General features: G+C 39.0%; 1 protein-coding gene across 7 annotated transcripts in view; it reads left to right on the top strand.

The window, feature by feature from the left end:
• The window catches only part of Hecw1 (HECT, C2 and WW domain containing E3 ubiquitin protein ligase 1), a 306,170-nt gene extending 303,981 nt beyond the window's left edge, over positions 1-2,189 (top strand). For all 7 annotated transcript variants that reach the window (XM_069998137.1, XM_069998173.1, XM_069998127.1 and 4 more), the window contains one exon: positions 1,047-2,189. In XM_069998137.1, coding sequence (XP_069854238.1) covers positions 1,047-1,158 — 112 coding nt within the window. In that variant the 3' untranslated portion in view covers positions 1,159-2,189. The remainder of the gene's footprint in view (positions 1-1,046) is intronic.
• Positions 2,190-13,912: the final 11,723 nt, after the last annotated feature.

The following is a 13,912-nucleotide window of genomic DNA, read 5'->3' as shown; positions in this document are numbered from 1 at the left end:
TTTGTGACTTTGTAAAGTCCTTTTATATGTATCTTAGAATGTTGTAACACAATTTCAGCAAGCCACAACTCTTACACAGGAAAAGATATATAATGAGCTTCTATTTGCACCGATCTGCCTTTCTCCCTCCATTTGGTACACATACCTACAATAACAAAGGAAGCCATCAGCCAGGGATATACGGCTCTAGGGTAATCTGTGGGTGATGAGTCTGTCATTCACTGCTGGAGACCCACAGGGGAGATTTCCAGCCACAGGTGTTAGCAGCCCGTCAGGGAAAACATTCTTGGTCAAGGGCAGACCCTGGCAAGTATGGGCTTACAGGATGCAACACATACCAAGTAAGACAGACCTAGGGAGGTGGTGTGGTAATGCCTAAGGCATGAGGATGGGCTGTCTTGAAAAGCTCGGGTATGCTTGAAAGGCAGTACTTGGGTATAGGTGGAACATGTTCAGTTGTGGCAAAGGATTCAGGTTTGTCTCCCGGGTACACCTCAGATGGATGGAGAAGTGAACTCAGAAATCCAGAATAGAGAGAGCAAGGCAAGGTGTGACATTATCCAAAAGGAAATATACTCATTACCTTAATTATATAACTGTAATCCCCTCTGTATATCACCTTTCTAATAATAATTTTTTTAAAAATTGAAAAAAAGAATTCCAGGACACTGTTGATACATGTAGTTTCCAGAGGTCCAGAATTCAGACCTAGACAAGGAGACATAGGAATTCATATTCCTTTAATAGTGATATTTCTACATCCTCCACTGGCTGGGTCTAAGTTCATATTTGAATTGCAAAAACTGGCTGATAGCATAAAGTTGATTGCTATTTGCTATTTGTATTGTAGTTAATTTACAAATGCCAGCTCCCTACGTCTTTTCATTCTATTCCCTCAACCGATCCATGAACATCTAGACAGATATTATGATTTGCAGTGTATTATGCTTGTCCTAAATCATGATTCTGCTCACTTGAAGTCATAGATATATCCATAACCATCAATATTCATGAAAGACTCTCACTGATCTTCTCTTCCCCATCAGGGCCCACACATGCTTCAACCGATTGGACCTTCCACCATATCCCTCATACTCCATGTTGTATGAGAAGCTATTAACAGCTGTAGAAGAAACCAGCACATTTGGACTTGAATAAGGAAAGGGAGCCTCAGCCAACATTGTCCCAGCCAGTGACATCACCCTTTTCCTCTCTCTCCCTTAATCAACTTTCCTTTAATTTTGGTATTCCATGATTTTTGTTTGTTTTCTAATTTTCAAACCAAATCAGGATTGACAAAAGCTGTGCATGAAGAACTGCCTTCTTCTAAGATCTAACTGTCAGGCTTATCTCCTCTGTTTCCAATGAACTGCTAGCCTGTATGCAATATTTAAACAACAACAACAAAAACTAAGAGCTGTCTCAAGGTCTGTTCATATCTCCACATACCTCCATTACTAACAATGAAATATGAATGCAAGTTACGCTGCACCTGAGCAAATGACAAGCGATGTTTACGTCCATTTCTATCATGTAGGGGAAATTTTGAGCCGTAAGCATTCCAAGCTTTTATATGCACACGTCTTCTGAGCAGAACCACCATTTTATTTTAATAGTTTCTATCAACCAACTCCAGACCTAGGAGCTGATCAACTTTTTGTTTTCTTCTTGCTCTACTTCCCCCCCCACACACACCCAAGCATTCTATCCATCCAAAGGACAGCAGTGGCAAGACTGAAATTTTTCTACACTTGACTCGTGATTCCTAGGTGGCATCAGTCCTATCAGCTTGGACCAGCCTAGACATATGGTGCAAATATGACACTTCCAACTATTAACAGCAGCAAGCAAAGCATGTCCTGCTGATATAAGGCAGTGCATCCCAAAGGTTGTGGGGACCTGGGGCTCGACTGGAGTTCAGAGAAATCTAGGAGGAGGAGCACCCATAGGGAGCACTCACCACATCAGAAGCACAAACTTGTGCACATGTCCAAGAAGGAAACCTTCCTTGATTGATGTAACCAAAGGATGAGACTTCAGCCCCCATTGTGTTGAATGTGGGTGACAGAAGAAAGAAAAGGACATATTGCATTCATTTGAATATTCAAATTATGTATTGTTTTTGTTCAGTCCAGCTATGGCTTTTCACACGTACACACTCCACACACACACACACACACACACACACACACACACATACACATACACAAAAATGTACAGATAATCTCATGATTTGTATTAAAGCCAAATTTATTTACTTGGCAGACAAACTTTCTTGTTATCTTTGATATTGATTTTTTTCCTTGTACATTTTTCTCTTTATTTATTTATTTTTTAATCATGATGCTCAAGTTCCTTCACATCTGACTGTCCCCAGGGACCACACTAACTAAGAAGCTGCAGAGAGCGATGGTGCTTGTTAGGGATCAAGGGCAATATGTACTTCTCCTTCATCCACAGCATCCTCAAAGGCACGTTCATGTGTGTCCAAACAAATATCCAAGTTCTTTTAGCATTCACTAAAGTGATATCTCAGAAAACAATGTTTTTTTCCTTTAGAAAAACAGTTGTAGGCTTCCATAACAGCCTGAAATCTTGATTACATTTGAGATAAACCTAACCATAATGGTCATTGGCTATTTTTGTAATCTTGTATCCATGTTGTCAGAAGTGTGTCTTAAATGAAAGTGTTTTATCTTCACTGGGAAAAGAAGAGCTAGATACTCAATTATTTAAATATTATCTTGTGTTTCCAGGATATTAGAACAAGGAAGAAAGGTAAGACAAAGTTAATTTTAGATGATGTTATGCCTTCTGGCTCAGTATACCAGTTTGTGTCTGTACAGTGCATTTTTTAGTCTGCTGGCACTCCTGAATAAAATATTTTCATGGAAGAATTATTTATAATACCAGCAATTCTTGTGGCATGAAATATCTGATGTCAAGCAGAGGATATATTAGAGAGACTTACTCATCTGTTGTTGTCTAAAAAGATTTACAAGATGGGGTAGAATATGTAAGTGCCAGGATACAGTACTTGAAGGGCAGGTAAAATTCAGTACACATCTCACTCAGAAAAGTAATGGATTCCAGGGAAGCAGTTATTTATTTATGAAATTGGTATTTTACCATATCCTTACTCTAACTTTTGTACAATTTGTCTAATACAAGGCAAATATTCACTAATTCAAGCAGTCAGCCCCTTCTGTTGTATGTATATGCTAGGTATTGCAAAGGAAGACAGTCACAAGAGACGTAGGCATCTATACTGGAGAACTTATAAATATTAATGCATTAATTAAATTAATTAATTTGTATTCTACCCATACACAGAAGGAACAAATTATTTTAGGAATTATAGCAGATATGAAATGAACATAAATGGCTTTTCAACACATTTTCATTGTGAGCCACCTCTAGACAGATCTCACCAAGACAAAAGCAATAGGACTATACAAGTGCCATAAGGAGATGCTGTCATCAAAGTTACCTGGGAGAAGGTGATGCTTACTTAATGGAATGCCAGTATTCTATTTCAGTTTCTCATAGATAAAGGGAATAAGGGAATCAAAACCATGAGAAGGTTAGAAGCCAGTCATGCAATATCCTTTTTCCTTCACAGATGAGCCGATTTTAAATTCTATATAATTTCATTTTATATATATGTATATATATACATATATATATATATATATATATATATATGTACTGCATTTTACTATTAATCATGCCAGGTGAGATGTGAGCCATCTCAAAGAACACAAATCAGTGGCTAAGACTGATTTATTTCTTACTACATTTTTTGAAATTAAAACATGAGTTTATTCCATTAAGATGATTAGAGAAATAATCACTAGCTGGGCGCCGGTGGCTCATGCCTGTAATCCTAGCCATTCATGAGGCTGAGATCTGAGGATCTTGGTTCAAAGCCAGGCTAGGCAGTTATCTTTAATTACCCCCAAAAAGCCAGAAGTGGAGTTGTGGTTCAAGTGGTAGAACATTAGCCTTGAGCCAAAAAGCTCAGAGGCAGCACCCAGACCCTAAGTTCAAGCCCAAGACAAGCAAAAAATAAATAAATAAAAGTAATCACCTTATAAGCTACAACATCTCCCACCCTCCCCACCCCTCACAAAAAGATCTTTTTCAGTCTAGTTTTAGTAAGAGTACAATGCCCTTGATTGGGAAACAAATGAGAACAATAAAGAGAAATTTTATGTCACAATTTTGAAAAATGCATTCAAAGTGCTATAAGGTATTAACAATAATTCCATGAATACAACAACCAATTTTGTTCTGTAATATTACCATGTTAATCTCTCAAATAGAAATGGAATCAGCAGAGTCAGAAATATGGATCTATGAATTCTTTATGACATCCTCCTACATGTATAAACTGGTGGAAACTGTGAATTTCTTTTTACAACAATACACAGAAAACTTGTGGGTGATAAGAAAATTAGGAGAGAGGTGATCTTCCCCCAGGCTTTAAACATCACATTTTTAAATCCTTTCCCTTATAATACATGACCATATGTCCTTTAGGAATGTGGCAGGCCGAGAAGCTGAGTTTTCCAGGACAGTTCTGGTGTGACACCAACCTCTCCATGTGTCAGGCCATGTGTCTGAAATCTGGATTCAGAAAATTTTCTTAATTGCTACCAATGTTTTCCCAGTCAAGTTGAAACACTTTCAAATGAAAGTAGTTAGAACTTTACATAACAAACGTGGTGCTTTATTATTATCATTATTCTGTATTTTGGTGTTCATTATGAAATTACTGCAATATTATAATCATAAAATCCTGGAATGGATGTTCCAATTCTCACAAGGTTTAAAAGAGAAAGTGTTCTTTTCCTGTTAGTGACATATAGTCCCTTTGTTCTAGTAGAAAAAAAAAACAAAAGGTGCCTAGAGGTAGTGTATAGAGTAAATATTGTTCCATTAGCCTATTTCCTGCAGCTTCCAATTTATCTAAAGAAATGTCTGTAACATTTTGTTAAAACAAAAAAAAAGTCTTTGTTCTAGTTAACAGCAGGAGAAGCCCACCTTACTGGGCTGATTTTGCATACATTGACCAGAGAAATGTCACGTGATTCTCAGGCCCCGCTTTCTCTTCATCACACACCTCCAAGGAATGTCAATAAACTCACTTTGGTATGGCACTGTGTACGCTCCTTATTGCAAAGGGAAGTGGAGGGCACCCGGGAAACCTGAACTGTGCCTGTGCTCCTGCTGGTTATGGCAATGAAACCACACAGGTGGTTATAGGAAACAAAACCCAGAAATAAATCATTGCTTCAGGACCCAGAGAATAGGGTCATGAACCCATAATCAAAGGAGCAGCCTGTGTAACAAGAGTGTATGTGTTAGACCTCCTGCAAACCACAAGGGCTTCAGTCTGTGTGTGTCCTTCCTGTAGGAACAAGTTAACGTTGGCCGATACAGAAATCTTCCTCCCTCCATACCATGTGGACTCCCACTGTGTGATCATAAACTGATTTATTCTTTGAAAAAGACAATATTTTATTGTGAGAGAAAAAAATGTGTGTGCAGGATTGAGAGAAGGAAAACTAAGAGGGGCTGTCTGAGATTCAGTCAGAATCTTGATATTTATTTATTTATTATTATCATTATTATTTTGGCCAGTCATGAGGCTTGAACTCTGGGTCTGAGCACTGTCCCTCAGCTCTTCAGCTCAAGGCTAGTGCTCTACCACTTAAGCCACAGCACCACTTCTGGCTTTTTCTGCTTATGTGATGCTGAGGAATTGAACCCAGGGCCTCATGATGCAAGGCAAGCACTCTACCACTGAGCCACCTTCCCAGCCCAGAATCTTTTGGAGATATGAGTCTCACAGATTTTCCTGTCCAGGCTGGCTTCAAACCCAATCCTCAGATATCAGCCTCCTGAGTAGATATGATTATATGCTTGTGCCACTGGACCCAGCAGAATCTTGATGTTTTATAAATATGCTAGGCTTGCTTCAGATTTGTTCTAATTAAAACCAGTTTTTCTCTTCAGGATAAGAGAACTATTGGCCTAGGCTATAATTTACAGAGAGGGAGAGCTTATATTATTTAATTTTAATCTGGTCACTATTCTGAAATCAAGATTAGACTTTGGATCTCCTGATTTCTCTGGCTGTATTTTTTTCACAGAGTATACTGACACTCATTAATTATATACTGTAAGAGGAAAAAGGTGACGCACTCATCTTTCACTCAAGATGTGGTTTAAATATGATTACAGAAGTAGGTTCTCTAGCCGGATAAACAGAGGCTGTCAAAAATGGAACTGACTTTTACCAGTGCGCATGAGTCATTGATTTTGTAAGTTGGGCCTCAATACATCTGCCTGAGTATTTGTTCTTGGAACTTTAAGAATCTAAGACAAAGAGAACGTGCTCAGGGCCATGCAGCTTTATCTTGGAGACTAAAAGGATGCCTTGTCACAATATCCCTATAGGTCCTAGACTTCTGGACCTGGCATCAGCAGTGGGAAATTTACCAGGATGGTGTGTAGAGGGGATAGAAGAATGTGCCACAGGCCATGTATTCATCAAAAAGTGCAGAGCCTGCTCCAAAGCCCCTCCTTATGGTTCAGAGGGCTGCTGAAACAAAACAAGTTGCTTGAGATCAAAGTGGTCAGAGGGTTAGAGAGAGCATTTGTCCCATCTCTATGTTGTAGGTGCTGGTGTTGTAGATTTCTGTGTGGTCTTTGGCTTGTAAATAGATTTCTGCCTCTCTGTCTCCTCCCGTGTTTTGTCACAGTGGTGGAAAGCTAAATAGCAAACATCACAAACTTCTACCAGCTAAGTTTTTTGATCAGGAAGATGCAATGATTCTGCATGGTATGCAATAAGATAAATCTTACATGGTTGTGGAAGCTGATGAAAAAAATATGGTAGCATGTGCAACTACCAGTTAGCCACAATCAGGAATAGAAGCAAAGTAGGAACTTGTAGAGAGCCAGGACAAACAAATCTCACAAATGGAAACCCAAGGGAATAAATGAAGACCTTCCCTCCCTCCTTCTGTCCCTCCCTCCCTCCCTCCCCCCCCCCTGCCTCCAACCTCAAAAATGTGGGTAACCTTCCAGAAAGGTGATTGTTGTTTTTTATAGATCTCCCACACATACCTGATCTAGGACTTAAGGAAATTGCCCCAAAATCCTTCCCTCAGTCTCCTCATCTAATGCACCAGCAATTCCAGTTGTCCCAACTTTGAATTTCCATTCTCTTACACAAGTTTCATTGCTGTTTTCTTATCTAGTTAACAGGTTTCTACATTACACAGTGATTTCCTAGACTATCATCACACTCTCCTAATGTGCCTTTTTGTGCCCAATTTCTCCCCCACCCTCAGTCTAGCCTCCATGCATAGTCACAGCAATCCATAAAACCCTAGTTAACTCATGCCACTCTTCAGCTCAACTCCTGATGGTGTCCCATCAGATGGTGAAGTCTACAGGACATGCCCCTGGCTGCCTCTCCCATCTTCTAACCTGTTTCCCCCAGCCACATACATACAAGCACACATTCTTCTTCACAGTCTAGAGTTCTTCCTCTTAAATCACTCCTCTCCTGTGTATAGACATGGCTTTTTCCCTCAAGTCATTTAGAACTATCTCTAGATATGGTACCAGAGTTTGCTTACCCAACAGATCTAAAATACGCCTTCTAGTCCTTCCCTATCTCCTTTACTTGCTTTCACGTTATTTTTTCATATTCTCTGTTGCTAGCTGATATTATGTCTTTGTTTGTTTTTGCCATTATTATGCCAAAGCCTGAAACAGTTTCTGGCTAAGAATAGTTATTCATTGGATATTTCCTAAATCAATTGATGTGTTAATTGTATCCAGAATATTCAAAATACGTGAGAGTCAGAAGCCAGTGGCTCATGATTATAATCCTAGCTATTCAGAAGTATGAGTTCTGAAGATCTCGGATCAAAGCCAGCTCAGGCAGGAAGGTCCCCATGAGAATCTTACCTCCAATTAACCACTCAAAAACAAGGATTGGCGAGGTGGTTTAAGTGGTTGAGCACTAGCCTTGAGCATAAAGAGGCTCAGGGCCTGAGTGCTCAGGCCCTGACTTCAAGCCTCATGATGGACAAAAAAACAAAAAACATGAGAATCTAACTCATTTTATAAAACCAACATAACTATAATATCAAAATTAGAAAGATAGTCATAAAAAAATTAAACCTATTATTGCTCAGTTCAGTCTTCTAAAAGGTGATGTCGAATTAATCAAATTCAATCCCCAACAAAATCTAAGGGGAATTTTTGTAGAAATTGACCAACAGATTCTAAAACATATATGGAAATTTAAAGAAGCTAGAAAAATCATAAAACATTGAAAAAGGACAAAGCTGAGGGGCTAAATGTATTTGTTTTCAAGACTTACTACAGTGATCAAAACAGAAAAAAGAGTTTAAGGTTGTAGCTTGGCAGTAGAAGACTATCCTAGTGCATGGTAGGCCCTGGTTTGATCCTCAGTAAGATCACCATAAATAAAAAAAATAAATAAAAAGTTAAAGACAGTGAGAGAGACAAATAAATAGAAGTCTAGAGAACTGTTTGGGGGCAGAATTTCCTAAAATAATAAAAATAATCTACACTGTCCAATATGGCAGCATCTATATGTCATACTTAGCTACTGGTCATTTGAAATATGGATAGTGTACTAAAGAATTTAATTTTAGTGAAATTAAATGTAATTGAAATAACTTCAGATAACTAGTGGCTACATACAGAATAGCTAAGGAACCAGGCACTGGTGATGCATACCTGTAATCCTAGCTACTAAGAAGGCTGAGATCTGAGGATCATGGTTTGAAGCCAGCCCAGTCAGGAAAGTCTGTGAGACTCATCTCCAATAAACTACTCAGAAAAAGTCAGAAAGGGTGCTGTGGCTCAAGTGGTAGAACACCAGTCTTCAGCAAAAGAAGCTTAGGGACAGCTCCCAGGCCCTGAGTTCATGCCCCAGGACTGGCACCAAGGCAAAAACAAACCAGAATAGCCAAGGAATAGACAGTCCAGAAAGAGAACAAAAATATTCAGTGAATTAAAGGTTCTGAGCAACTATCTTTGTCAAAATTAAAGAGCTGTTATGGATCCACTAGACTGCTAATAGTTTAAAGCTCAGACAAAAAAACCCACACTTGTAAGGACCTGGAATAACTAGAAGTTTAATATATTACTGGTAGGAGTATAAAATGTTATAACTACTTTCAAAAGTCCTTGAACAATGTCTTCAGGATATAAAAGAAGCCAGTTGCTGCGGCTTAAGCCTGTTGTCCTAGCTACTTCGTAGGGGCAGGGATGAGAGGATGATGATTCAAGGCCAGCCTCAGCATATAAGTTTAAGAGACTCCATCTCAATCACTGGCCAGTCTCGTAAGTCCTCTTTTATAATTATATATAAACATATATCTCATATACATACACATACACATTCTAGTGGTTCTGATTCTCTACAGAACCCTAATGCAATATAATAGATCCTTCTACTTGCGTTCTTAATTGATGAATAAATCATGTGCAAAGTTTGACCTGGAAACACATTAATCAACCTTTCAAAGCTATGGGCTTATCTTGTCTCTGCAGCTGGATGTTGACATGGGGTGACAGTCCCATAGAATGTTCTCTCAACTTCTTCGGACTCCCACTCCTGACCTTTAGCTATCTGTGTGTTTCTATTTCACTTCAGAATGAATCTCTTTGCCAGAGTTATTGTATACAGCTCCAAGAACAATCTTGCCATCCTTTCAAATGTCATGTTTGTTTAGAAAGGGCCAAATGGCAAAGGGAAAGCGAGAAAACCAGCACAAGCTGCTATTTTCTAAGATAAATTCAGAAGACTCATCCCTGAGAGACTGAAGTCCACACTCACATTTCATCTAAAGGTGAACTGTGGCACAAAACCCTGTAGTATAAAACAATTATTGGGGTTTTTTTCTCACACATTAGATGTCAAAGGAAATGATGGTGTTTAGCTGAACTACTAATCTCATAAATGAGCTTTTCCTTGAAGAGCTGAATGTAGAAGGCTAATAGTTTTTAAAGAGGAATAACAGCATAAGGAAGCTGTAACTTGATGTGGAACAATGGGTATATAAACCTAGTCCTAATCAGGGACAGGAGGTGGTAGGGAGAAACTGGGTAGTGTGGCTAAAATAATCATACAGTATAGCTGTATTTATGGGAAAATACAGCTTTTATATTCAAGGAATAACTTTTAAAATAGTTTATTTTAGTCAAGTACAAAAGCCATGTGCTGGTTGCTTACATTTGTAATCCTAGCTCCTTAGAAGGTTGAGATCTGAGGATCCTAGTTCAAAGCCAACCTAGGCAACCTTATCTCCAATTAACCAGTAAAAAGTCAGAAGTAGAGGCTAAAGTGGTAGAGCTCCAGCCTTGAGTGAAAAAAAAACAAGTGAGAGTATAAGGCCCTGCATTCAGGCCCCACTATTGTCTTTCACACACACATACACATGAACATGCACACACACACACACACACACACACACACACACAATCAATTAAGGATACTTGGAAAATATAGGAAACGTAAGAAAAATTCATCAAATTCACATCAAGGCAGAATAGATAATGGGGGAAGAAGGGAATGGAAAACAGAAAACAGGAATTCAAAGATAAACCTATTAGTAACCAGTGTTAGTAACTCCTGCCTGCATTCCAAGCTACTCAGGAGGCTGACATCAGGAGGATTATGGTTTAAAGCCAGTGAGGGCAGAAGTCTGTGAGCCTCTGTCTCCAATTAACCAGCAAAAAAGCTGGGCTGGTGGTATGGCTCAAGTGGTAGAACATCAGCTGAATAAGCAAGCCTAGCTAGTTTGTGGCCTTATGAATGGTTGATTAAATGTACATAGACACTTTTTTCTTGGCATTATGCTTTCCCTTCCCCACTAAGCTGCAACATGCAGTTCGAAGGGAAAAAAATGAATAAAAAGAAAAACAACATAGCTCTCTGATTTTGTTCACTTTTCCAAATGATCACTATATTCTTGAACCTGAGCTAGTCCAGCTTTAAGAAAGATACCCATCCTGAGGGATATACCCTTGACAAAACAACTAACTCCTTTGATGTTTGATCACAGAAAAGTTTGCAAAGAATAACAAGTAATAGCTTATAAAGGACAACTGCCTTTAAAAGAGCATCTGGCCAGGTGCTGGTGGCTCAAGCCTGTAGTCTGAAATCTGAGGATTGCAGTTCAAAGCCAGCTTGGGCAGGAAAATCCTTGAGACTCTTATATCCATTTAACCATTAGAAAACCAGAAGTGACACCATGGCTCAAGTGATAGAAGCTTGCCTTGAGCTGAAGAGCTCAGGGACATTGACCAGGTCCAGAGTGCAAGCCCCATGACCGACAAAAAAAAAAAAAAAGCAAAACAAAACAAAAAACCCAGAAGTGGTACTGTGGCTCAAAGTGGTAGAGTGCTAGCCTTGAGCAGAAGAACTTAGGGACAGTACCTACATCTTGAGTTCAAGCCCCACAACTGACTGACCAAAAAAAAAAAAAAAAAAAGCAGGGGACATCTGATAAAAACCCATTCTATTCTTTATTTAAAGGGACAGTCAGGGGAAGCAGACATCTATGTCGCCATGACCCACATAATGTAGCTGACCAGACTGGGTATCTGTAGACACAATGGAAATGCCAAGATAGTTCTATAGCAAGGATATGGACTGTACCAGGTGCCCAGAACAAAGGGGAGCACCAAGGCAAGCTTGAATTTAAATCCTAAGGCAAATTTGAGCCAAATGTCATTCCCATTTTCACCATAAATACCACTGATGCCACAGTACCCGGCACACCTCTTCTCAGGACTGCCACCCCCACAAGGAGTGTACATTCCCCTCCATCCTTGGCTCTGCTTCACCAACCAACCTTCTTGGTCTCTACTTCAATGTGTCCTCACATTGTCTTGGGCGATTACATGGGAACCTGGTACACAAGGTCCAGGTAAAGGCTTCCTCCCTTTTGGAGACTTCCCCGAAACTTCCCTAATTCTGGTAATGATCTGACTCAAAAGGAATTGTTGTTACCCTAGTAATCCCTGTCATCTCTTCTGAGACCACAGAATACAGCAGAAATGATTCCAAATTATTTTTTGTAAGCGGTATTATTGTCAAACAAGAACTTTATAGTCCAGTGGGCTTCTTCATATGGTATGTAATAGTTTAAGATACTGTTAAATGAGCCAGGCACCAATAGCTCATGCCTGTAATCCCAGCTACTCAGGAGGCTGAGATCTGAGGATCCCAATTCAAAGCCAGCCCAGGCTGGAAAGTCTATGAGATTCCTATCTCCAATTTACTATCAAAAAGCTGGAAGTGAAACTATGGCTCAAGTGGTAGAGCATCAGTCTTGAGCAAAAACGCTCAGGAACAGTACCCAAGACCAAGGACCAGCATAATCCAGGGGGGAAAAACCCTATTATATTAAAATGGCACATCATTACATATCAGGTAAACTAATCATAATGAGTTTATCTATCACCTTAGTAGAAGGCAGTAACTATTGCATATTCAGTTCAACCACATTTATTCATCAGTTTTTACAGAGTGTCATGTAAGCACACTGAGGATACAGAAATAAATGGTCCCTGTTTTATTGAACCAGGAAGCGAGAAACGTATACATGGAGAAAGCAATATGATCAAGATAAACTCATGTTTGTATACAGAAGCAGACTGGCCAAGAAAATGGTTAGAATCAGGTACAGTGGGCCCTACAGAAACTGATACCTAAATTTCCAGAAATATACAGATAAGTATAGATCAGAGTAAAATAAGCAAATAAAAAGCACTTAAGTCTCTTTCTGTAGTGTATCTGTCCATTATCATTCACATTGGGCATTGAATTACCCTAGAAGTCTGTGCCAGTTTTGCTGCCAATATGGAACCTGATTGGTTCATTGATATTTCTCTCATTCCTGGTAAGTTTGAATTCTTTATATGGATCTATTCTGTTTGCCTCTTTAAAAATTATATTTGATTTCTTTGACTTCTTTTTAATATAGTTTCGACATAGCTCTTATTGTTTGTTCTGTTTTGCACTTGTTATCCATAACACGAAAGTATAGTTTATTTTCCTTTAAATTTTGCCAATAACATTATTGACATGAAAGAACAGTATGGAGATTGAACTCAGAGCCTCCTGTTTGCTATGCAGATGCTCTACCACTTGAAACATGACTCTAGACCTTTTGCCTTGGTTATTTTCAAGGTAAGATCTCACTTTATGCCTGGGCCTACCTGGGCTATGATCCTGCTACTTGTGCTTCCTCAAGTCCCTAGAGATGACAGGTTCATGCTACTGTTCATTGTCCTCCTATGAGCTGATAAGAGGCATGCATGCATCTTGGTGCCCAGCCATTGAGTAAAATAGAGACTTGAAAAATTTTATGTCCAGGTTAGCTTTGAATCACAGTTCATCAATCTCTGTGTCTCAAAAAACTAGGATTATAGACTTGAAACATGTGCAAGAAGTTTTAACTTAATCAAGTGTTTTTCTTATAACTTTGTCAGCATTATATATAAAGTTTTATACAATCACATGTGTGGTTCTGACTGATGGGAGTTTTCCTCCAGGGGAATCTCTGGTGCCTTTCAAGAATAGTTGTTAGCCCTTGTGAGGGTTGGTGTATGTCTCTTGTACTAAAACTTCTAAGATATAACCCTCAAGAGTCCCAAGCAAGAGCCTTAGTATTTACCAGCATGTTTTCCTTAACAGGTTGTAAATTTTTTTATACTTGTCTAGTTAAGATTGTTGAAGACTTTTTCTCACCCACTAAATACTTCATTGAAGCATAATGCTTTCCTGGACTGCTCTTCTTTCCAGTACTTCAGTCACCTAAGTCTTTATTGCTTTTGAAGTTCCCTA

Source organism: Dipodomys merriami, unplaced genomic scaffold, assembly GCF_024711535.1.
Source record: "Dipodomys merriami isolate MVZ:Mamm:240054 unplaced genomic scaffold, mDipMer1.0.p SCAF_104, whole genome shotgun sequence".
NCBI lineage: Eukaryota > Metazoa > Chordata > Mammalia > Rodentia > Heteromyidae > Dipodomys > Dipodomys merriami.
Note: the sequence above shows the minus strand (reverse complement) of the source record. Positions and strands in the feature narration are given on the sequence as shown.